At 43.7% G+C, this 24,058-nt stretch overlaps 2 protein-coding genes across 18 annotated transcripts in view; one reads left to right on the top strand and one right to left on the bottom strand.

Moving 5' to 3' along the window:
- Positions 1-6: 6 nt before the first annotated feature.
- Positions 7-14,590, bottom strand: MRPL35 (mitochondrial ribosomal protein L35). Its single transcript, XM_032176562.2, has 5 exons — positions 14,573-14,590; positions 14,409-14,475; positions 7,622-7,811; positions 6,569-6,713; positions 7-3,350 (listed from the first exon to the last, which is right to left on the bottom strand). Exons 2-5 carry the CDS (start codon positions 14,449-14,451, stop codon positions 3,162-3,164), a joined length of 567 nt encoding a protein of 188 aa, XP_032032453.1. The 5' UTR covers positions 14,452-14,475; positions 14,573-14,590; the 3' UTR covers positions 7-3,161.
- Positions 14,591-18,494: 3,904 nt separating this feature from the next.
- Positions 18,495-24,058, top strand: part of IMMT (inner membrane mitochondrial protein) — a 52,500-nt gene continuing 46,936 nt past the window's right edge. For 8 of the 17 annotated variants that reach the window (XM_032178521.2, XM_058428329.1, XM_058428327.1 and 5 more), the window contains exon 1: positions 18,780-18,921. In XM_032178521.2, the coding sequence (XP_032034412.1) occupies positions 18,877-18,921 (45 nt within the window). In that variant the 5' untranslated portion in view covers positions 18,780-18,876. Of the gene's footprint in view, positions 18,922-24,058 lie in introns of all 17 variants that reach the window. The other 9 variants (XM_032178522.2, XM_032178517.2, XM_058428326.1 and 6 more) reach the window with 7 other exon arrangements.

The raw sequence follows: 24,058 nt of genomic DNA, 5'->3' as shown, positions 1-24,058 counted from the left end.
CAAACCTGAAAGTATCACTGTTTATTTCACATTTAAAAAAATCATCAGCAGAAACTAGGTAGCTGTGAAAATATAATAGTCCACTGGTGGAGTTTCAATTGTGCAAACAGACCTTTGGTCCATCATTTTTCTTCTCTGAACATTTCTTCATCTGCAAATGGGGGAGTGCCTGTGCAGGTGACAACAGGGTGGTGAAGGGCCACTGTGGGTGGAAGGGATGCCCTTAAACCTGCTGCAGCCCTTACCTTTCACATCTGAACAGGCAGACTCAAACTTCACTGGGTGGCCACAAAGACTTCGAAGCTCAAAATTTGAAACATCAAAATCAAACACAGACCCAATTTCTTTGCATTTTTAGTCCTGTATTCTATGTTTGACAAAACCACTGTAAAATAAAGCAGCAGTAAGAAAAGAAGCAGATTCAGAGGACTAAAAGCAGGAAGAGATGGTGAAAAAAAAGGCTGGAAATCCATTCATTTGTTTATTTACTGAGCCTGGTCCAATGTTGACAGAACTGGGATTAACCAGGTTAAGAGTTGGCAAAGGACAGGAAAGCAAAGTAATAAAATTTAAAAGCTGAATTGGTACAGTATTATGAAGAAGTGTTTATTTAGTATTTATAGTACCAGATTACAGTCACTTGTTGATTTAGATATGAATTTTCTTATGTTGTTAGAAGACTCGGGGAAATACACAGGACCCCAAGGAGGGCGATTGAGATTCTGGGTCTTATTAGCTGTACTTTGGGTAATTTACTTAACCCTCTCTCAGCTTCAGTTTCCTCAAATCTAAATTAGGGCTTAACTAATCATTATGTCCTTTGTAAGACTGGAAATGTGGATTAGCAGTTAGATAGTATGTATGTACCCAGTTTTGTAGATATGCTGGGACATAGTAGGTGTTCAATAAATTATACATATACCTGAATAAACAAACTATACATAAATATTTTATAAGTTATACATATAATCGAACATCATTTAGGTAAACTCTTTAATGAAAGATACTTATTGTCAGATTATAAAATCAGTGTTGATGATAAGCCCTCCTACCCACAAAACAGAAATCGTATGTATGAAATTCCCTTTCCCCTAAGTTATGTGCCTGTCAGCTGTCCCACTTCAGTCCGTCTTTGGATGCTGAGGCTCTGGTTGCCAGTCCTTATCTCTATACCTCCTGTCCCTGGTCTAGAGGAGAAACGAAGGTGCTCTGAGGCCCCTGTAACCGAGACCCTTGTCACCATATTTGCGTTAAAGACATCATGGAGGCTGTGCAAAAGTGTCCTTCTCCCCAGCTTCTGCAGGTACCATTTCCATCTCACTACCCAGAGGTACATCAGAGGGCAGGAGCCAGGCAGGTGACAAAGATGTGCAAGACTTCTAAGTGGTTGGCTTTGCCGTCTCAGAAGTGCGAAGAAATGAATATCCATCAAAACAGAATGCCATTCCATGTTTCAGGCTTTTACTTCACCTCGAATCAAATGTCTGTTCTTTATTTATTTGTCCCATAAGTAGACACGCACTTGGACTTTTGGTTTTAGAACATTCTATTGTTATCCTTTCTCCTTTTAATAAACACACACTAGTTTCGAGGAATCCCCCTAATAATCCTGGCCTGACATGCTGCAGAACTTCAATTTCATAATTTTACTAACAGAGGAATTTCATCTTATCACCAACTACCACATTAAAGGCTCTGAAACAGTAATTCATGCATAATTCTATTTCATAATGGTTTTCAAAGTACTTTGCTGTTTGAAAATGCTTCCCAGATGATTCTGATCAGAGAGTTGGGAACCACTGCCCTAGACTGTAACCACTCAATTGAATTTTACTCAGTGCTGCCTCCCTGCCCACTTCAAGTAAACAATGCTTAACTTTTTCATCGTTTCTAAAACAACTGAGATTACTTTCTCCCCCTTAGTTTCTACAATGATTGTTGAAAATTTGTGGGAAAAGTTTATCCTTACAAATGAAAACATGAAATCTGAAGTGGATAAACTAACTTTTAAGAAATACATATCCTTACTCAGGAAGATGAGGCAGGAGGACCACTTGAGCCCAGGAGTGCGAGGCTTCAATGAGCTATGATTGCACCACTGCACTCCAGCCTGGGCAACAGAGCAAAACTCCTGTCTCTAGAAAATATAAATACCTATCTCTCAAAACTTCCATAAAAAGCCCTTGTCTTCACTTGTACAGCCTCTTCTGTTTCATGAATGAGCATGCTGAAGGGCTATTTACTCTCCTCTCTATGAAAAAATGTTGTTACAATAAATGACAAGTGTTATGAACACAATGAACCTGGTGTGTTAGACGTTAAGCGTGCTGCCACCCCATGTGAACCTCCAAGTGAAACTGCTCGCATAACTGTTTTTTTGCTGCATGCAAACCTGCTAATACAAAGCGGGCTCCTGACTTAAGAACAGCCAATCCCTACTCTAGACAATGACCCAACCAGACCTAGTATAAAAAGGTAGTCTGGCCCAGTTAAATTCCCTTGGCAATTGGAGACTAGTGACAGGAGCTGAAGGTCATGATGTAGAAAAGAACCTCAAAGGTGCAAGTTAAAGTTATTACAAAGGAACAGAAACTCTAAGTATGCAAAAGCTGTGTAGAGAAGTTGGTGAATACAGAGAGAATGGAGTTAACAATGCAAAAAGAAGCAAGTCACATGCGTGCAGAGCCCACGCCTAAACATCCACCTTCCCCTGCTGAGGAGCACCACCCAATTTCTGCTCTTCCTGAGGCTGGGGGGTGATTTCTGGGTGGGAGATGGGGTTGGTGAGGTGGTTCCTGAATTGCCAGGCACATGTCCTTGAAATAATGTCACACTGCTTGAGCTAACTTGTAGCTTTTGAATCTTTTTATGTTTGTCCCACTTGAGATTCCTTGCAACTAAAAGAGCATAATTGAAACAACTAGTTAAGCCAAAACCATTTGTTAAAAATAATGCACCATTCTAAATTTGTTTCCCTAACCAAATCTGGCAAAGTCTGATCCATTAAGTTTTAAAACTTTTATAAGTTTAATGTTGTCACTGTATGTTTACATATTCATTGGTACAATTTACATCAAGTTTTGTACTTATCCATTTTTGCAAAGATATCATGTACACAAAGATACATATCCAATAACTGAGAAACAAGTGAAACTTCTGATCTATACTTTCAGGTTTGTTCGATCATGATACTTCTGATAAGGATCATCAACATACCAGTTTCGCCTCTTCCAGAAGGACGTTGTCATTTTATCTAAGAGTTTACTCTGGGTTTTATTGCAGAATACAAATTCCCTCAATCGCTTCTTCCTTGCAGGTGTCTTTTTCCATAATTTTTTCTTATAGCCAGCCTGTCAGATATTACAAAGAAATGTAAAACATCATATTATGTATGAAACAACAGGTATCTTCACAACTCAAGGTTTATAGACCCAGTAAGAACAAAAAACAGACTTGCATAGGGGCTGGAATAGTTCTTGGAAAGATGTGATTCTCAATGGCCGGGGGAGGGGAGAGTGGGAGGGGGTGTGGAGAAAGCATGTGTAGTTTGAAAAAGAATTAGTAATAAATAATATTTTAGAAAAAAATGTTATTTAAATTAAACTCACAGAAAATAAAACTAAATGTGTGTGGCTGGGAAAGTACAAGATAATGACATAGAATTATAATCACTAACTTCACAGGTATGATCTTACTATCTCTTCAGCAATCTTTAACAACATACTATTCTATTTTACATCTAAAAAAAGAAACCATTGATTAGAGAAGTAGCAGACAGAGGTCTGAGGGCTAACAAGGGTTCTTTTTTTGTTTTGTTTTGAGACAGGGTCTCACTCTGTCACCCAGGCTGGAGTGCAGTGGCGTGATCACGGTCACTGCCGCCTCTACCTCCTGGGCTCAAGTGATCCTCCTGCCTCAGCCTCTCGTATAGCTGGGACCACAAGTGTGCACCACCATACCCAGCTAATTTTTTAAATTTTTGTAGAGATAAGGTCTCACCATCTCGCGCAGGCCAATAGAAGTTCTTAACCACTGTCTTTCCTAATGTAGAGGAGGATGGAGTGCGGGCTAGGTAACAACATTAATATTTATTAAGGAGGCTGAGTATTACAAGGGCTGAGAAGCACAGTTCTCAAATATATTGCTTAATTTATTCTTTTCACACACAAGCGACCAATTTTTATAGGAAGTACTTTTCTAAGGAATTATGAATATGGTAAGACTATTATTAGGAGTGGTGAAGGAAGAGTTAACCCATATATTTAACCCAGAATTTTCATATACACCCATACAGGTATTATTCATTTTGAAGAATTTATTTTTAAAGACGGGAAAGGAAAATTTGATTGAATATAAAAACTGTAACATAGCCTGTTTAAACTAGAAGGGATCTTAGGTGCCACCCAGCTTAACATCTGGCTAAAACCACACAGCCCTTGGGTCCTTTCGTGCCAAGGGCTCTTTATGGCACAATACCAACTTAACAAAACCATGGCTCTTTGCTGAGTATGTGCCTTGAATTTCTGACATGTCTTAGTATCATCATTGTGACCATCAACTTCTAGAAGGACAGTGATGAAATAAGGAAAGGTTATTTAAGAGTTCTGGTTTTAAAATGCTAGAGGTTAGATTTTTGCTACTCACTGCTTAGAATTTTAAATGCAAACATTTAAAGCCAAATCTCCCCATTTGTGTAATAATTTCATAGTTTGCAGGCCAAACTGGGTTACTATGGATCTCTGATGTACAAACACATAATTTGCTGCCCTGCTCATTACCACCAGTATCCTTTAAAGATTATTCACGGAATGGAACCACTATGAAAATGCTTGGAATTTTTTAGACAATCTCTAGATTCAAAAATGGAAGGAGGGAATAAACAATAAATACCAAGGACTGCTGGATGAAACCGTGTCATGGAAAATACTTTGTTTTACACATTAGTATGAATTCATCTACCCAGATTTTTTGTTTTTCTCTGAAAATTAGATTTTGAAGAGGCAGGGCATTCTATACAGGGTATGCTTTCGGGAGCCCTGAATTAGGTATTATGACTGGAGAGTATGATCAGGTCCTTTACAGTAACATGAGGGCTCCAGAGCCCAGTAAGAGGGACATGGAAAGGAAGGCAAGGAAACCCACCCATTTCATTTTACCTAGGGCTAGAAGAGGACCTGGAAATAACTGGTATAAAAACCAAAGGGGGGACTATGCGCCATGGCTCATGCCTGTAATCCCAGCACTTTGGGAGTTTGAGGCAGGTGGATCACTTAAGGTCAGGAGTTCAAGACCAGCCTGGCCAACATGGTGAAAACCCGTCTCTGCTAAAAATACAAAAATTAGCCTGGCATGGTGGTTCATGCCTGTAATCTCAGCTACTTGGAAGGCTGAGGCAGGAGAATGGCCTGAACCCGTGAGGCAGAGGTCACAGTGAGCCAAGATTGCACCACTGCACTCCAGCCTGGGCGATAGAGTGACACTCTGTCTCAAAAAAAGAAAAAAAAAACACACACACAAAAGGGAAGAAATGTTTCCAGTGGTCCCAAATTCACAAAACTCAGAACATTAGAACTTTAGTTTAGCTGCTTATGGATTATATGAGCTTCTGCTGACTGGTGTAGGAAACTACCCACCACAGTATTTCAATAGAGAAATGAGCTGAGAGTTCCAACCAACCCATTTATCTATTAATTTACTACTGTTTATAAAACAGGGGAGAATCCTTTCAACCTTTCAAACATCAAGAAAGTTCTACCAACTATTTTATTTTTACAGGGAACCAAATTTTGATTTTTAAAGATTTAATTTCCAAGTAATGAAAGGGAATTAGGATTTGGGCAGTTACTAAATCTCAAAAATGGTTTTGCAAAACTGGTCTTAAGCTGCTTTCTTTTCATTTTTTGAGATGAAGTCTTGCTCTGTCACCTAGGCTGGAGTGCAGTGGTGTGATCTTGGCTCACTGCAGCCTCCGCCTTCCAGGTTCAAGTGATTCTCCTGCCTCAGCTTCCCAAGCAGACGGGATTATAAGCACCTGCCACAACGCCTGGCTAATTTTTCTATTTTTAGTAGAGATGGGGTTTTACCATTTTGGCCAGGCTGGTCTTGAACTCCTGACCTCAAGTGATCCGCCCGCCTTGGCCTCCCAAAGTGCTGGGATTACAGGCATGAGCTACAGTGCCTGGCTGAATTCTGAATTCTGTTTGATTTTAATCTGCTCACACTCCTTTTTTTTTTTTTCCTTTCCTTTTTTTTGAGACAGAGTCTCGCTCTGTCGCCGAGGCTGGAGTGCAGTGGTTCGATCTTGGCTCACTACAACCTCCACCTCCTGGGTTCAAGCAATTATCTGCCTCAGCCTCCCGAGTAGCTGGAATTACAGGTGCCTGCCACCATGCCTAATTTTTGTATTTTTAGTAGAGATGGAGTTTCACCATGTTGGTCAGGCTGGTCTTGAACTCCTGACCTTGTGATCCACCCACCTCGGCCTCCCAAAGTGCTGGGATTATAGGCGTGAGCCACCATGCTTGGCCTCACATTTCTTTTTCAATTTAGTAACAGTGTGAAGACTCACCTTTCTCCTCACCCAAAGGCCACAATGAAGTCGAAGAAACCTATAGATGACAGCTTTCACGGTCTTTCTCTTGCCTTTTCTTGCACTGAAGTATGTTAGAGATCTGACTGGCAGCTTCACGACACTTGGAAGCACGGGGGCCACTCTAAAAATATATTTTAAAATTTTTAGCTTGTAATCAGACTGATAAAAGGATTAAAATTCATATCTATACTGAGAAATGAGAAAAGCTGCTCCAATGGAATGGAACTAACTTTTCATATACAATATTACTTCCAATGACCCATGACATTAAGCATAAATTAGAATAGCAACCATCACCAACTCGCAATCTTCTAAAACCTACCCCCTCAATCCCTGTAAAATAATTCATTCTATTATCATTGCTTGATTTCTTATCCATCTTCCCACCAGATTGCAAACTCCTTGAGGACTTCAATTTGTTTACCCTTGTGTCCTTTTTGCCAAGTACAGTGCTAGGCACCCAGGGGTGTTTAACTATTTGCTGACTGAATGACCAACACATGCAGCCCATCCTTATAAGCTGAGCATCTTGTGCACCCTCCACTTTGGATGACAGCTTCCATGCAGGAAAGCACACATACAACATCAGAAGCATGCTGTGTTTGGCATTTTCCTGCTGCAGGCGCCTAGATACATGGATGTCAGTCAGAGTCTCCCACTCAATCAAGCAGACGTCTACATAATTAACTGCAGGTAGGCAAAGAATACCACCTACTTCTAGGATACCCCTGCAGGCATGAATATCTTGCAAAGTTTGTCTAAGCATCATGTTTATTGTAATATACTCTACCAGCCAGGCACAGTGGCTCACACCTGTAATCCCAGAACTTTCCAGCTACTCAGGAGGCAGAGGCAGGAGAATCGCTTGAACCCCAGAGGTGGAGGTTGCAGTGAGCTGAGAATGCACCATTGCACTCTGGCCTGGGCAACAGAGTGAGACTCTGTTTCAAAAAAAAAAAAACAAACAAAAAACAAAAAACAACAACAACAAAAAAAACCAAATAAACCCCACAAAGAAATATACTCTACCTATTAAGGATCGCTGAGGTATGCCCACATGTCAGGTTTCTCTCAGACGTGGTAAGTCTGGGAGTAGAGGAAACAACTGGTGTCTGAATATGACTAAAACGTCCAGTGGACCATGCAGAAATAAGAGAGGCATTCTTGACAGAGTTGCGGTAGGCTGAAGATGCCAAAATATTCAGGGGCCGTAGGATTCCTGTAAAGATAGGAGCATATATATTTAATACTCCGAAATATGCATCCAGATATTAAAAATTAAGAGATGTATCACTGCCACCAAGTATTAAACATAATTAACATGCCCTGAGCATCAGACTCACCTGTGAAGCTTTTACCACCTTACTAAGGTATAACCATAAATTAATTACTGATTTTATGTATACAATTCAACAATTTTTGGAAAATTTAGAGAGCTGTGCAACCATCATCACAACCAAGTCGGATGTTTGCTAGCTCTATGTCCAGTACTAAGAAAAAAGATGTGTGTAACATTTATTCCCACCTCCCAGATCTTATACTCTGGTGAGACAGAGTTCCCACACACAGTACAATGGCAGGTCAGGGATGCAAGAGCGTGGACCCTTCCTGGAGAGACAAGAGTGGCGAGAGAAAGATTCTCAAAGAAAAGAGAAGAGGCACTTGAGTTCTCTAGAAAGTGAACAGGCCCTTAGAGGAGGAGGAACACATTTCAGGTAGGACGAACAACGTAAGCAAAGGCATGGGGACTGAAACAAATACAGGTGACCCTTGAACAACATGGGTTTGAACTGCACAGGGCCACTTATGCACAGATTGTTTTCAAAAAAACTTACACCGAGTGTGCCTGCCTTTCCAGCCTCCCCTTCTACCTCCTCCACCTCTTCTTTCTCTGCAATCGCAGAGACAGCAAAACCAACTCCCCCTCAGCCTACTCAATGTAAAGATGATGAAGACCTTTATGACGATCCACTTCCACTTAATGAACAGTAACCTATTTCTCTTTCTTATGACTTTTTCTCTAGCTTGTTTTATTGTTAAGAATACAGTGTATAATACATATAACATGCAGGATATATGTTTTTTAAATTCTTTTTTTGAGGCAGGGTCTTACTCTGTGGCCCAGGCTGGAGTGCAGCGGCACAATCATAGCTCACTGCAGCCTTGACCTCCTGGGCTCAATCTATCTTCCCACCTCAGCCTCCCAAGTAGCTGAGACTACAGCATGTGCCACCATGCCTGACTAATTTTTGTAGAGACAGAATTTTGCCATGTTGCCCAGCCCAATCTTGAACTCCTGGGCTCAAGTGATCCACCTGCTTCAGCCTCCCGAAGTGTCAGGATTACAGGTGTTGTAATCTGTAATTACAGGTGAGCCACCATGCCCAGCCTCAGAATATATGTTAATCAAAGGTTTATGTTATTGGTAAGGCTTCTGGCCAACAGTAGGCTATTGGTAATTAAGTTTTGGAGGAGCCAAAAGTTATACTTGATTTTCAACTGCTTGGGGGTTGACACCCCACCTGCTGTGTTGTTCCAGGGTCAACTGTACATGTATGGGTTGAGGACCAGACCTGCCTCAGAGGCTGAGACTGTTTGCCTGACTATCAGAGACGCCTGGGGAGAAGTAGTGGGCAGTGGGGTGGAATAGGTCAGAAGGCAGATTTCAGAGAACCTAGACGTGTGGTCTGGATGCAGTCCTCTTATCAGTCCTTCCCACTATGGCCAGACTAATAGTTCATGGCTGCAAACCGGAATCACTCGTGGAGCTCTGGCTCCACCCATAAATTCTGACTGAAGTCCAGTTTGGGACTCAAAATTGTGTGTTAAAAAAGTTCCACAGGATGATGAAAATGTCCTCAGAACTTAAAGTATAAAAAAAAAAAAAATGCACTAATACAAAACTAAAAAAAAAAAAAAAAGTCCTAAAGCTGGAATGTGGTATTGGTTGTACAGCTTGCTAAATTAATAAAAAAATCATAAAACTGTACACATAAAATGGGTAATTTTATGGCATGTAAATTCTACCTCAATAAAGTTGGTTAAGAATAATACTCCAGCTAGGCATGGTGTCTCACGCCTGTAATCCCAGCACTTTGGGAGGCCGAGGCAGGCGGATCACCTGAGATCAGGAGTTCAAGACCAGCCTGACCATGTTCAAGACCAACATGGAGAAACCCCATCTCTACTGAAAATACAAAATTAGCCGGGTGTGGTGGTGTGCGCCTATAATCCCAGCTACTCGGGAGGCTGAGGCAGGAGGATCACTTGAACCTGGGAGGAAGAGGTTGCAGTGAGCCGAGACCGCAACATTGCACTTCAGCCTGAGCAACAAGAGTGAAACTCCATCTCAAAAAAAAAAAAAAAAAAAAGCGAAAAATACTCCACCTGAGTCTGATGCTTGGCTGGGACTTAGAACTACTCTCCTATTTTCTACCGCACTGATTTCAGATAACAAATGAGGGGGCCATGTTGATATAGAAGTGCTAGGATTTGAATCAGATGATTTGGGCTCATATTCTAGCTCTATGACTCCCTTGCTGTGTAACCAGGGGCAAGTTACTTAACCTCTCTGTGCCCCAGTTTCCTCAAATTTAAATGAAGTTAATTATGGAGAGGTAATGAGACTTGAATGAGATGAAGCATGTATAGTGCTTGGAAGCGTAGCACAGAGAAAACATTTAATTAATGCTAACGGCAGATAATAAAGAAGAGGGATACTTAGCAAAGACGATACAGGTTGAATATTATCTGAAATGCTTGTGACCAGAAGTATTTTAGATTTTTTAAAATTTTGCATAAAGGAGATATCTTGGAGATGGGACTCAAGTCCAAACACGAAATTCATTTGTTTCATTTAAATCTTACACATATAGCTTAAAGTAAATTTTATACAATATTTTAAATAATTTTGTACATGAAACAAAGTTTTGACTGCCACCCATCACGTGAGGTCAGGTAAAGAATTTTCCACTTGTGGGCCGGGCGCGGTGGCTCACGCCTGTAATCCCAGCACTTTGGGAGGCCGAGGCAGGCGGATCATGAGGAGATCAGGAGATCGACACCATCCTGGCTAACACAGTGAAACCCCGTCTCTACTAAAAATACAAAAAAAATTAGCCGGGCATGGTGGCAGGTGCCTGTAGTCCCAGCTACTTGGTAGGCTGAGGTAGGAGAATGGCGTGAACCCGGGAGGCAGAGCTTGCAGTGAGCTGAGATTGTGCCATTGCACTCCACCTTAGGCGACAGAGCAGGACCCCGTCTCAAAAAAAAAAAAAGAATTTTCCACTTGTGGTGTCATGTTGGTACTCAAAAAGTTTCAGATTAGAAATGCCTAACCTGTATATTAATATGTGGCCATCAGTGATAACAGGGCCGGGTGTGGTGGCTCATCCCTGCAATCCCAACACTTTGGGAGGCCAAGGCGGGAGGATCACCTGAGGTCAAGAGTTCGGGACCAGCTTGGCCAAAATGTGAAACCCCGTCTCTACTAAAAATAGAAATGTTAGCTGAGCAGAGTGACACGCGCCTGTAGTCCCAGCTCCTCAGAGGCTGAGGTAGGAGAACTGCTTGAACTGAGGAGGCAGAGGTTGCAGTGAGCTGAGATCTTGCCACGGCACTCCAGGAGACAGAACAAGACCCTGTCTCCACAAAAGAAAAAGAGATAACAATTTGCAACTGAAAAGGGTAGTATAAACATTGGTGCAGAAAACTGATGAGAGAGCCCTTACATAGGGCCTTGGAAATCAAATAAATAAGTTAAATCTCAAAGAACTGAAAAGATGTGCAGATGTAATAAGGCAGGAGGTAATCTTTGGAAGATTAAGTGCATTGGAGGACTGTAGACAAGAAAATGTTCCAATTTTCACAGGTCATCAGATTTTGGTATCTCTCAGTTAAAAAATTAAAAAACTAAGAAATTCTTTTGTTCTCAATTTTTATGAAGATCCTGAGGCTGCATAAGACATATTTATCAATTTTCCCAAAAAGCAAGCTGGGAACGATGGCTTGTTAATGTATTTGTGAAGAGACAGAGTATCAGAACTCCAAGTGATCTTAGAGAGAAAAACATATCAAAACCAACAAGATGAAATCAGGAATAAATACACTGAAGTTAGAAAAAATGGTTACGGGAACAATAGGAACTGGGAACTTGGTTGAGAGCAGTTCATGGGAAAATATGTGGGGAGGCTCTATCTACTGCGCCTTCTGGTGGATCAATCATGTGATTAAGCCTGTGAGGGAAACCTAACAGTCTAGCTTTGTTAACAAAAGTGCAGTATATCAAGGGAAGTAACTAATTTCCTTCAGTCCTCTGCCCCGTCTGGGCATTTTCATACAGACTAGTCTACTCTAAACACACTGTTATATAGAGAACACAGATGTTTTCACAAAAGAGGTAACACAAAACCAGAGTTTTGAAAGAGTACGAAGAGACAGAGGGAACAGGACGTACAAAGGGGATGATGTACATTTGGGGAATTACAATGGCCCTATGTGGCATGAATCAAAGGAATGAATGGGGCACATGAACTGCACTGGATGGGAGTGGAGGAGAGTGTGACAGTATCGAAACCAGGAGTCTTCAAGATTTCTGATGCTATGTTTCCTAAAAGAATTTTGAAAAACCACCCTTTCACAAATTCTTAATATCTAAAATATCAAATAGCTTAAATTGTTAAAAAGGCTATAATTTCCAGCATATTTAAAATACTGACATTTAAAAATAAGCTGTCACATCACTCTTTAAATTGTTTTCAGTAGAATCTAAATTAATAGTAAGTTGATAACTACCTACATCATCTATTTAAAAATTACAAGAACTATAAATTCAAGTAGATGAAAAATAAATTTTCGTCAAAGGGCACTCCAAAATAGTGTAAAAAAGACAAGCCTGAGTGGGAGAAGATAAAGGACACACATAAATGAAAAACAAAAACAAAAACAAAACAAAAAAATACTCTAAATAAATAAGACAAACGATCCAATAGGAAAATGGGCAAAATATTTAAGTGGATATTGCATAAAGGAAATTCAAAAGGCCAATAAAAATGTGTAAACACACTATAGCTTGTTACTAATCAGAGAAATGCTTATTTAAATCTCAATGAGATACCATTACAAAGCCACCAGATTAACAAAAATTTGTAGGTCTGACAATATCAGGTGTTGGTGAGGATGTGGAGCCTCAACGGTTTGGCAGTATCAGGCAATGCTGAATATATACATATTCTCTGACCAGGCAGTTCCACAGTGAGTTTCACACGTACCCACATCCTTAGAAACAATTAAGACTCATATGCCAGGACAAGATCAATCAGCTTTGTACATAATTGCCCCAAACTGGAAATGGAGAATTGTGGAACAGTCATATAATATTATATAGCAGGCCGGGCACGGTGGCTCCACCCGTAATCCCAGCACTTTGGGAGGTCGAGGCGAGCGGATCACCTGAGGTCAGGAGTTCGAGACCAGCCTGACCAACATGGAGAAATCCTATCTCTACTAAAAATACAAAATTAGCTGGGCGTGGTGGCGCATGCCTGTAATCCCAGCTACTCCAGGGGAATCACTTAAACCTGGGAGGAGGAGGTTGCAGTGAGCCAAGATCGTGCCATTGCACTCCAGCCTGGGCAACAAGAGAGAAACTCCGTCTCAAAAAAAAAAAAAATTAAATAGCAATGAGAAAGCATTAGAGCTACGCAAAATGAATGAATCTCACAATGTAAAAGAAGATACTAAAGCATATATACTGTATGAACCAATTCATGTGAAGTTCAAAACCAGGCAAAACTATGTTCTTGAGAGATGCACATATAGATGCTAAAACTACTATAGGAAAAATAGGCAACCTAATAGTAATTATAAAAATGAGAACAGTGTTTATATTTGGGGGGGAAGTAGAGAATTTTGATACACAGGGGAGAGGAGGCTTCTGGTGGTGCACTGTTTTGACCTGAGTGTTAAACAGGTGTTTGCTTTAAACTGTTAAACCGTTCATGCATACTATATAAAATTTTCTTCATATGTATTATATTTCGCGAACACAAAAAATACTCCACATAAAAAAAGCTTTTCTCTAACGGGAAAATTTACATTGTTGCATTTTCTTGACTGATCTCGTATATTCTCCCATAAAATGTTATCCTAACAATATATTTTGTGTTAAAGTAACTTACTGAGCATCTTATGGTATTTAGATGATTTTTAACTTTTTGCAAAAAGTACTTAACGTGACGGTAACTTAATTTAGTCGCCTTTACTTCTGCTATCTCTCAGTCAAGAAGTCCTCATACCAGCCCTTGTGCCGGGGGCTGTAGTTAAAAATTAAATTAGCCTTCAAGCTTATCATGTGTCAGACAGACACTGCCCAAGACGCTTTACGTGCATTATCTCATTTAATCCCCAGGTAGGCGGTATGACCCCCATTTTAGAGGTGTAGAATCTTAAGTTAGGAGAAATTAATTCTGAAGGTTAAAGGTCGTGAATGGCAGGTCGTAGCCTCTAAATCAGAAAGTTAGGTGAGACTTTTTGGTCTCCCTCGCCCCCTCCGTTCCAGTTTCTCTGGCTTGTTTTCTAGGGAAAAAAAGCTAGTAAGGAAGCGGCAAATGCGTGACACACAGGCCCGCGTGAGTCCGAGTCGGGGGACTTGGTACGGGCTGCCGGTCACACCGCCCCAGAGAAAATTGGGCGCAATCTTCTTATCTTAAATAATGACCCTTTTTGCTTGTTAACCTCCAGTCTAAACGCCCATTCCATCCCGCACCAGTTTCCCCTTCTGTGAAGGCATGCATGGAGTATGTCGCTCTCTACTGACCTGAAGCTGCTCTCACTGCACCAGCAAAGGCAGAGGCAGCCATCTTCACCTTCGCCTACGGCGGCCGCTTTGGGTTTAAAAGCACAAGAGCAAAAGAGAATGAAGGGAAAACAAGGAGGCGGAGTCAAGGAAGAGGAAAAGAACAAAGGAGTTGTCCACTCAACCTTTATTCAATGTCATCTGCCGGGTTCCGCTCTTCGCCGCTGTAAAACGACTGCCTATAGAAGGTTCTACAAAATTTCTTATTTAAAAAAAATATTGGGGCTGGGCACGGTGGCTCACGCCTGTAATCCCAGCACTTTGGGAGGCCGCGGCGGGCGGATCACAAGGTCAGGAGTTCGAGACCAGCCTGGCCAACATGATGAAACCCAGTCTCTACTAAAAATACAAAAAGTAGCCGGGCGCGGTGGCAAGCGCCTGTAATCTCAGCTACTCGGGAGGCTGAGGCAGGAGAATCGCTCGAAACCGGAAGGCGGAGGTTGCAGTGAGCAGAGATCGTGCCACTGAACTCCAGTCTGGGCAAAAGAGCGAAACTCCGTCTCAAAAAAAAAAAAAAAATTCTTGCCGGCGCCATCACGCCTGTAATCCCAGAACTTTGAGCGGCCGAGGCGGGCAGATCACGAGGTCAGGAGATTGAGACCATCCTGGCTAACACGGTGAAACCCCGTCTCTACTAAGGGGTACAAAAAATTAGCCGGGCGTGCTGGCGCGCGCCTGTAGTCCCAGCTATTCGGGAGGCTGAGGCAGGAGAATCGCTTGAACCTGGGAGGCGGATGTTGCAGTGAGCCGAGATCCAGCCCACTGCACTGCAGCCTGGGGTACAGAGCAGATATAGGGTGTATTACCTTGGAATACTATTGTTGCCAACTTGATCTCCCACCTATGGTGGCCACTTTGAGTCCAAAAACAGGCACATACGCTAGACAAGTATATTGAAACATTCATAAAAGCTCTTTGAATTGGCAACAGGAGTCGTTGCACACTTTTTTTTTTGAGACTAGGTTTTGGTCTGTTGCGAAGGCTTGAGTGCAGTGGTGCGATCACAGCTCACTGCAGCCTCGACCTCCTAGGCTCAAGCAATCCTCCCACCTAAGCCTCCTGAGTAGCTGAGACTACAGGCACACACCTGGCTAATTTTTAAATTTTTTGTAGAGACCTAGGTCTCACTATGTTGCCCAGGGTGGTCTCAATTGTTTGGTATGGAATCAAACAGGTATCCCACATTGGCCTCCCAAAGTGCTGGGATTACAGGTGTGAGCCACTGAGCCTGGCCTCACTGCACATTTTTGAACAAGTGAGTGACTTGATTTAAATTTTGTTTTTTAGAGACAGGGTCTGAGTGCAGTGGTGCAATCACTGCAGCCTGGAATTCCTGGGCTCAAGGGATCCTCCCGCCACAGCCTTCCAAGTAGCTGGCACCACAGGCATGCATAATTATCCCCTGCTAATTTAAAAAAAATTGTTTATAGAGATGAGGTCTCAGTTTTTGTTTTTTTTTTTTGGAGACAGAGTCTTGCTCTGTCGCCCAGGCTGGAGTGCAGTGGCACCATCTCGGCTCACTGCAAGCTCTGCCTCCCGGGTTCACACCATTCTCCTGCCTCAGCCTCCCGAGTAGCTGGGACTACAGGCGGCCGCCACCACGCCCGGCTAATTTTTTGTATTATTATTATTTTTTTTTTAGTAGAGACGGGGTTTCACCGTGTTAGCCAGGATGGTCTCCATCTTCCTACCTCGTGATCTGCCCGCCTCGGCCTCCCAAAATGCTGGGAGAGGTCTTGCTCTTTTGCTCAGGCAGGTCTCAAACTCCTGGGCTCAAGTGATCCTCCCACCTCAGTCTGCCAAAATGCCGGGATGTGAGCCACCATACCCAGCCCCTGATAACTTTTTTTTTTTTTTTTTTTTTTTGAGACGGACTTTCGCTCTGTCCACCAGGCTGGAGTGCAGTGGTGTGATCTTGGCTCACTGCAGCCTCTGCCTCCCGGGTTCAAGCGATTCTCCTTCTTCAGCTTCCCAAGCAGCTGGGATTACAGGCGCGCACCACCAAGCCCAGCTAATTTTTGTATTTTTAGTAGAGACGGGGTTTCACCATGTTGGCCAGGCTGGTCTCGAATTCCTGACCTCAGGTGATCCACCCACGTCGGCCTCCCAAAGTGCTGGGATGACAGGTGTGAGCCACAGCGCCTGGCCTGCCTGATAACATTTTAAAGCAAAAATATTGACAACTTCCGCCGGGCGCGGTGGCTCACGCTTGTAATCCCAGCACTTTGGGAGGCCGAGGCGGGCGGATCACGAGGTCAGGAGATCGAGACCACGGTGAGACCCCGTCTCTACTAAAAATACAAAAAATTAGCCGGGCGTGGTGGCGGGCGCCTGTAGTCCCAGCTACTCGGAGAGGCTGAGGCAGGAGAATGGCGTGAACCCGGGAGGCGGAGCTTGCAGTGAGCCGAGATCGCGCCACTGCACTCCAGCCTGGGTGACAAAGCGAGACTCTGTCTCAAAAAAAAAAAAATATTGACAACTTCCATGTGGAAAGTGAGGACTCTCCACATAGGTTATGAGGGGTTGGGAGGCTAATTTTGAGGTTTGAGATCTTGAAGCTAGAGAGGTTGCTAATGATGTTCAGGCGCAAGTTGTGGCTGTGACGTACATGACTGAAGCAGAATGAAAACATTCACTGGCACTGAGAAATTCAAAGCCAAGGGTGTTAGAAAAGTCATCACACTGGCACCACATGACTGAAGCAGGATGAAAGCGTTCACTGGCATTGAGAAGTTCAAAGCCAAGGGTGTTAGAAAAGTCATCACACTGGCACCACTGTGCATGACAGCAGTGGGCATGGAGGCAGCAATTCAATTGCTAAAATTACTAAAGAAAACGGGAGACTGCTCTGGAAGCTAAGTGAAAGAGATACGAAACATATGTAATTACTGTAGTCTCCTAAAAACCATAGAACATAGAACATATACAAACATAACCATTGATTTCAGGTAATTTTCAAGTCCATCTCTCCATGCTCCAAGTCATAGCGCAGTCTACCTCTAGAGAGAATACATATTGTAATAAATTACCCAGTTAAGACTTGGAATACTTTGCAAACTCAATAGAAGATAGAAAAGTTAGTTTCCACGATATTGCACTAAGATGCTAATAGTATTAATACTAACATATTAATTCTGGAGTATACATGGAGTATTAATACCATGCTTAATATTTAACGTTTTATTTTGATTACAGAATCAATGGAATACTTTTTTTGTTTTTTGAGACAGAGTTTCGCTCTTGTTGCCCAGGCTGGAGTGCAATGCCGTGATCTCGGCTCACTGCAACCTCCGCCTCCCGGGCTCAAGCAATTCTCCTGCCTCAGCCTCCCGAGTAGCTGGGATTACAGGTGCCTGCCCCCATGCCTGGCTAATTTTTTGTATTTTTAGTAAAGACGGGGTTTCACTATTTTGGCCAGGCTGGTCTCGAATTCCTGACCTCAGGCGATCCACCCGCCTCGGCCTCCCAAAGTGCTGGGATTACAGGCGTGAGCCATCGCTCCTGGCCCTACTTTTCTTTTTAAATTTTTTTTGTTTTGTTTTTCTATATAGAGACGAGGTCTCACTGTGTTGCTCAGCCTGGTATCGAACCTCTGGGCTCAAGCGATCCTCCAGCTTCGGCCTCCCGAAGTGCTGGGATTACAGGCGTGAGCCACCGCGCCCGGCCCAGTGGAATACTTTCAACGGTGCTTCTGCACTGACTTCCCATCTTCCAACCCATCCACAAACTGCAGCCAAAATGATGTTACTACAGTAACAACTTGGAGAAAGCAGTGTGGTTTAATCTGGAAGGAGCAGAAGCTGTGGAGTCCGAAGGACCCGTGTTCCTATCCTTGTTGTGCCACTTGACACGTTCCGCACAAGGGTCCCCACAGTGTTAGTTCACCGTCTCCAGCAATCAGGATGACTCCCTGAAAGGCTGTCAAACGAAACAAACGCGCAAACTGAGACAATTCCATTGTTTACGTAACTTTCGCCAAACAGGCTCCTTCCTACGAAATATCCAGCTCATAGAGCAGGCTGAGATGCTTTGTTGCTTTAATTCTCTTAAGAGTCACAGCTGTCCATTTTCCACGTGCAGCTGAAGAATGGATTTCAGAACGCTCTCCCTCCGGCCCTGTTCACCTAGTAACCCCAGCTTGGGGATAAGGACCCGCAGCCCGGGCGCGACCCGGAAAGGGAATCCGCCCTTTTCGCCTCCTTCGCACCAATCGCCTGGAGTTGGCGTTTCCGCAGCCGGGACACAGCCCACCCTCTAAGAGCCGCGGAGTCAGGGACCGTAGAAGGGGCCGCGCGTGCGCAGTGGCGTCGGCTGTGCTTCCGGTGCGCCGGGCGCGGACGCGGGCACGCATACACGCAAGCACGCCTCCACTTAACTGGCGCCGCCGCGGCAGCTCGAGTCCACCAGCAGCGCCGTCCGCTTGACCGAGATGCTGCGGGCCTGTCAGTTATCGGGTGTGACCGCCGCCGCCCAGGTGAGCACTGGGGCTCCCGAGGGCGCGTGAGGAGGCTGACCTAGGACCGTCAGCGAAAAACGGGGGAGCCTTGGTCGCTGCCTAGCCTCCAGGACAAACGCGAGTCTCAGGGCCACCCTCGTCGGGAGAGGCCCGGGCTGGCAGTGAGGCAGCCACCAGGGAGTTCGCCGGACTGGGATGATATGAGGTTATTGCAGCAGCGGGGTGGGGTGTGGGAGAGTAGCGGGAGGCGCGGCTTCGCGGGGATGTAGTCCAATCAGCGCCGCGCTGCCCTCGTCCGGGACCAATCCTGGCTGCTGGCGTCTGGGTCGCCGGTTGGGCGCGCGATAGGTTTTCATTGCTGAAGGTCGACGGGGGAGAACTACAGTTCCCGGCAGGACGAGCGGAGCCGCGGCTTGTTGCATCCTTAATAAGGAGGTGCCTGGACTTCTAGCGAGAGTACACATTTTAGGGGTCAAGGTTGTAGTTATCTGGGAGGGAATGCCTTTCTTTTCGCAGCTGAAAACACTTCTGAACTATTCTTAATCCAAACAAAAGCGAAAGATTTTCATTTGTGGAGCTGAAACTCCTGGTCTTCAAGGGAAGACAGGAGTCATGACCTTGTGGCTCATTTCTGAGATTAGCACAGGGATGTGTGTCTCCAGGCGCTGGCACTACTTTGACATTCAAAGAGCCTAAATACCCAGTTACTTTTAGTTTTGCGTAATTGCCAAAGTTACTTTCTAAAATTGAAAATTAAAAAGCCTGTTTCCACTGCTCATGATTTTCAGAAAGTTGATATTTGGCAAAATGTAGATAGCAAAACAAGTACTGTGACTCAAGCGGTAATTGAGCAGAATCCCTAGGAATAGTGAGTTAGAGACCATAAAAAGTCAAGCTTTGTTTTTTCAAGTTCGCTTCTCTTCATATTTGCTGCTAGGTAACAGAAGCAGCCCCTTCCATAGGAAATGGAACGAATCTGTGTTAGTTTTCTATTGCTGCGTAACAAATAACACAAATTTAGCAGCTTAAAACAACACCCATGAATGACCTTACGGGTTCTGTAGGATAGAAGTCTGGGCACGGATGATCTGTGTTCTCCACTCCAGGTCACACAAGGCTGCAAAGTATTAGCCATGCTGTGGTTCTCATTTGGAGATCAGGGTCCTCTTCCAGGCTCATGCAGTTTGTTGGCAGAATTCAGTCCCTTGCAGTTACAGGACTGAAGTCCTTCTTTTCTTGCTGCCTCTTGCCAGCCACTGCTCCCAGCTTCTACAGCCTGCCTACAGTTCCTTGCCTCAAGGCCTCCAGAGGCCATTCATAACATGGATGTTTGCTTTCGTGCAGGCTACCAGGACTTGTCTCTCTGACTTCCAAATTTCTTTTACTTTGGTCTTTCCGCTCTAGACCCAGATTTAAAAGGCTTATGTGATTAGACCAGGCCCACCTGGATGACCTCCTTTTCAGTTAATTCAGAGTCAACTTTTTGGGATCCCATTTGGGAAATAAGAAAACTAATTAAAACTTGGTAATAAAAAAGAACCCTTTTATAGCTCTGAATCAGGATGTCTAAGCTTCTTGAAATTGCTATCTTGTAAAATTCTTTGGTTTATTCTCACCATCTCCTCAATCATTCTGTAGCATTTGACATTGCTGCTTTATGAGGCTCTTTGCAATTTTGGCTTCTATCAAGTAATATATTGGGTCCCATCTCTCTTGTTTACTGAGTCTGCTTCTTCTTTGTACCTCGAAATATACACCTTCTCATCTCTTCCTGTCTCTTTATAGACTCTCTAATTTGAGATTACATCAACTCTCAGAACTTTAATCCCCAAGCAGGTGACTCTTTAGCCTCGTCGTATTTGATTGTGTCAACTTATCCAGAATATCTCACTTGTCAAGATCCTTTCCACTTTATTAAACCCCATTTTCTTTCTTTTCTTTTTTTGGATACGGAGTCTCACTTTGTCACCCAGGCTGGAGTGCAGTGGCACAATCATGGCTCACTGCAGCCTTGACCTCCTGAGCACAAGCAATCCTCTTAGCTCAGCCTCCTGAGTAGCTGGGACCACAGGCATGTGCCATCATCCCTGGCTAATTTTTAAAAAAATTTTTGTAGCCAGGGATGATGCAGTTGCAGTCCTCTGTGTTGCCCAGGCTGGTCTCGAACTCCTGGGCTCAAATGGTCCTCCCACTTCTGCCTCCCAAAATGCTGGGCGTATAGGCGTGAGCCACTGTGCCCAGCCAACCCCATCTTCTTAAATTTCTTATTGCTTTTACTGTTCCCTCCTAGAATCCATTCTTTACTCTAGGAGGGAATAGTAAAAGCAGTAAGACATTTAGTAAAAGGCTTTTTAAAAGGCAAACATGAGGTCATGCTCTTTAGAGACATCCTATCACATTCAGAATAAAATCTAAACTGCTTACCATGGGCTCTTGATCTGACTCTTCTCGTATTTCATTTTTCTACTGCCTCAGATTCTCCTGGTAATCTCCAGCATGTGCCTCACTGCCTTTGCATCAGGTGTTTCTTTTGCCCTGAACTCTTCTCACACGTTTGCTTGGCTTATTCCCTTCAGTTATTTTCTCAAATGTCACCTTCCCTTCAGAGAGGGCATCCTGATCCAAAATAGAATTCTGACTACTCTTGCCTTCCTTGTGTCACTATATCTTTACCCCATCCTACTTTGTTATACTTTGTAGCTCCTAGCACTACCTGATGTTATAATGTGTATTTATTACACAGTTTCCACCTTTAAAAAGTAAGCTCCACAATGGAACTGTGTCCATATTTACTGCTGTATTTCCGGTATTGACAATAGTCCCTGGCTCTGAGTAGATGCTCAGTGAATGTTTATGACATATATAAATGAAAGAATGAATGTGTTCATGAATTTTTTTTTACTTTTAAAAAATTTTTTAGAGACAGGCTCTCGTTATGTTTCCCAGGCTGGTCTTCAGCTTCTGGGCTCAAGTGATATGCCCACCTCAGCCTCCCAAAGTGGAGTTTTTCTTAATCTCTGTAAGTGGATGTGACCCCCCCCCCCTTTAAACATCCCATAGATTTTCAAACCTCTGGTTATATATTCAGGTTCTCCAGAGAAACAGAAACAATAAGGGTGTGTGTGTGTGTGTGTGTGTGTGTGTGTGTGTGTGTGTGTGTGTGTAGATAGGGTCTCATTCTGTTGCCCAGGCCGGAGTACAGCACTGTGATATCATAACTCATTGCAGTGTCAGTCTCCTGGGCTTAAGCGATCCTCCCACCTCACCTCCTGAGTAGCTGGGACTACAGGCTCATGCCACCATGCCTAGCCAATATTTTGGACTTTTAATAGAGATGGGATCTCGCAATGTTGTTCCAGCTCATCTTGAATTTCTGAGCTCAAGCAATCTCCCTACCTTCTCCTCCCCAAAGTGCTGGGATTACAGGCATGAGCCATAGTGCCCAGCCTAGGAAGATTATTTATTTATTAATTTTTTTTGAGATGGAGTCTTGCTCTGTCGCCCAGGCTGGAGTGCAGTGGCGCGATTTCAGCACACTGCAAGGTCCGCCTCCCGGGTTCACGCCATTCTCCTGCCTCAGCCTCCCAAGTAGCTGGGACTACAGGCGCCTGCCACCACGCCTGTCTAATTTTTTTTTTTTTTCTGTATTTTTAGTTGAAACGGGGTTTCACGGTGTTAGGCAGTATAGTCTCGATCTCCTGACCTTGTGATCCGCCCACCTTGGCCTCCCAAAGTGCTGGGATTACAGGTGTGAGCCACCGCGCCTGGCCGGAAGATTTATTATAAGGACTCTACTCACACAGTTATGGAGGCTGGCAAGTCCAGAATCTGCTGTGTGGTTTGGCAGACTGGAGACCTAGGAGAGCCAATATTGCAGTCCACTGGCCAGCAACCTGGAAACCCAGGAGAGTGGATGGTGCAGTTTCAGTCTGGAGGCAGTCTGCTAGAGAATTGCCTCTTGCTTTTTGTTGTTTTTGAGCCCTCAACTGATTGAAGGAAGCTTACCCATGTTATAGGGCAGTGTTTTTTTTGTTTGTTTGTTTGTTTGTTTTTTTTTTTTTGAGACAGGGTCTTGCTCTGTCACCCAGGCTGGAGTGCATTGGTGCAGTCTCAGCTCACTGCAACCTTCATCCACCAGGCTCAAGCCATCCTCCCACCTCAGCCTCCTGAGTAGCTAGGACTGCAGGCATGCACCACCACACCAAGCTAATTTTTGTATTTTTTTTTTTCTGTAGAGACAGGGTTTCGCTATATTACCCAGGCTGGTCTCAAACTCCTGGGCTCAAGCAATCCACCTGCCTTTGCCTCCCAAAGTGCTGGGATTACAGGAGTGAGCCACCATGCCTGGCCACTAGTTCACCAATTAAAATGTTACTCATCCAAAAACACAATCCAAGTTGACACATAAAATGAACCATCACAGGTAGTATCTACCTTATTCTTTGCCCAGGCTGGAATGCAGTGGTGCGATCTCGGCTCACTGCAACCTCTGCCTCCTGGGTTCTAGCAATTCTCCTGCCTCAGTCTCTCGAGTAACTGGGACTGCAGGCGCGTGCCACCATGCCTGGCTAATATTTTGTATTTTTAGTAGAGACAGGGTTTCACCATATTAGCCGGGATGGTCTCGATCTCCTGACGTCGTGATCTGCCCGCCTTGGGCTCCCAAAGTGCTGGGATTACTGGCTTAAGCCACTGCACCCGGCACAGTATCTGCCTTATTCTTTTTTTTTTTTTTTTTAATTAATTTTTTTTTTGCACACAAAACAATAAACATTTTCTAAAAATACATACAAACAAAAAGATGCATATCAAACATATTAGGAAGGTTGCACATGGGAAGACGGGGAATAGAAATGGGGGGTGGGAATTAAAATAAATGAGAGAGGGACTTTGTATGGATCAATGATAATAACTCAATCCTCTATTTGACAAAAAAGAAGGAGCAGGAAGAGGAAGAAAAAGAAAGTGGGATAAAGGATCAGAAAGGGAGGAAAATAGAAAAAATTAGAGTATGGCTCCAGGGTAGACCTGTTTTATTGTTGCTGGGTTGGTTGGTTGGTCTGTTGTATTTTTCATATGTTTCGCCATGTTGGCCAGGCTGGTCTCGAACTCCTAGCCTCAAGTGATCAACCCGCCTCAGCCTCCCAGAGTGCTG

The sequence above is a fragment of the Hylobates moloch genome, unplaced genomic scaffold (genome assembly GCF_009828535.3).
Source record: "Hylobates moloch isolate HMO894 unplaced genomic scaffold, HMol_V3 SCAFFOLD_15, whole genome shotgun sequence".
NCBI classification, from domain to species: Eukaryota; Metazoa; Chordata; class Mammalia; order Primates; family Hylobatidae; genus Hylobates; species Hylobates moloch.
This window is presented reverse-complemented; position numbering and strand designations above follow the sequence as displayed.

Coding starts and splice junctions, on each gene's coding strand:
- MRPL35 (XM_032176562.2), bottom strand. CDS start 14,451: ATGGCTGCCTCTGCCTTTGCTGGTGCAGTGAGAGCAGCTTCAG. Junction 7,812..14,408: donor TGCAGTGAGAGCAGCTTCAG/GTCAGTAGAGAG, acceptor CTATCTTTACAG/GAATCCTACGGCCCCTGAAT. Junction 3,351..6,568: donor GCCTTTGGGTGAGGAGAAAG/GTGAGTCTTCAC, acceptor AATATCTGACAG/GCTGGCTATAAGAAAAAATT.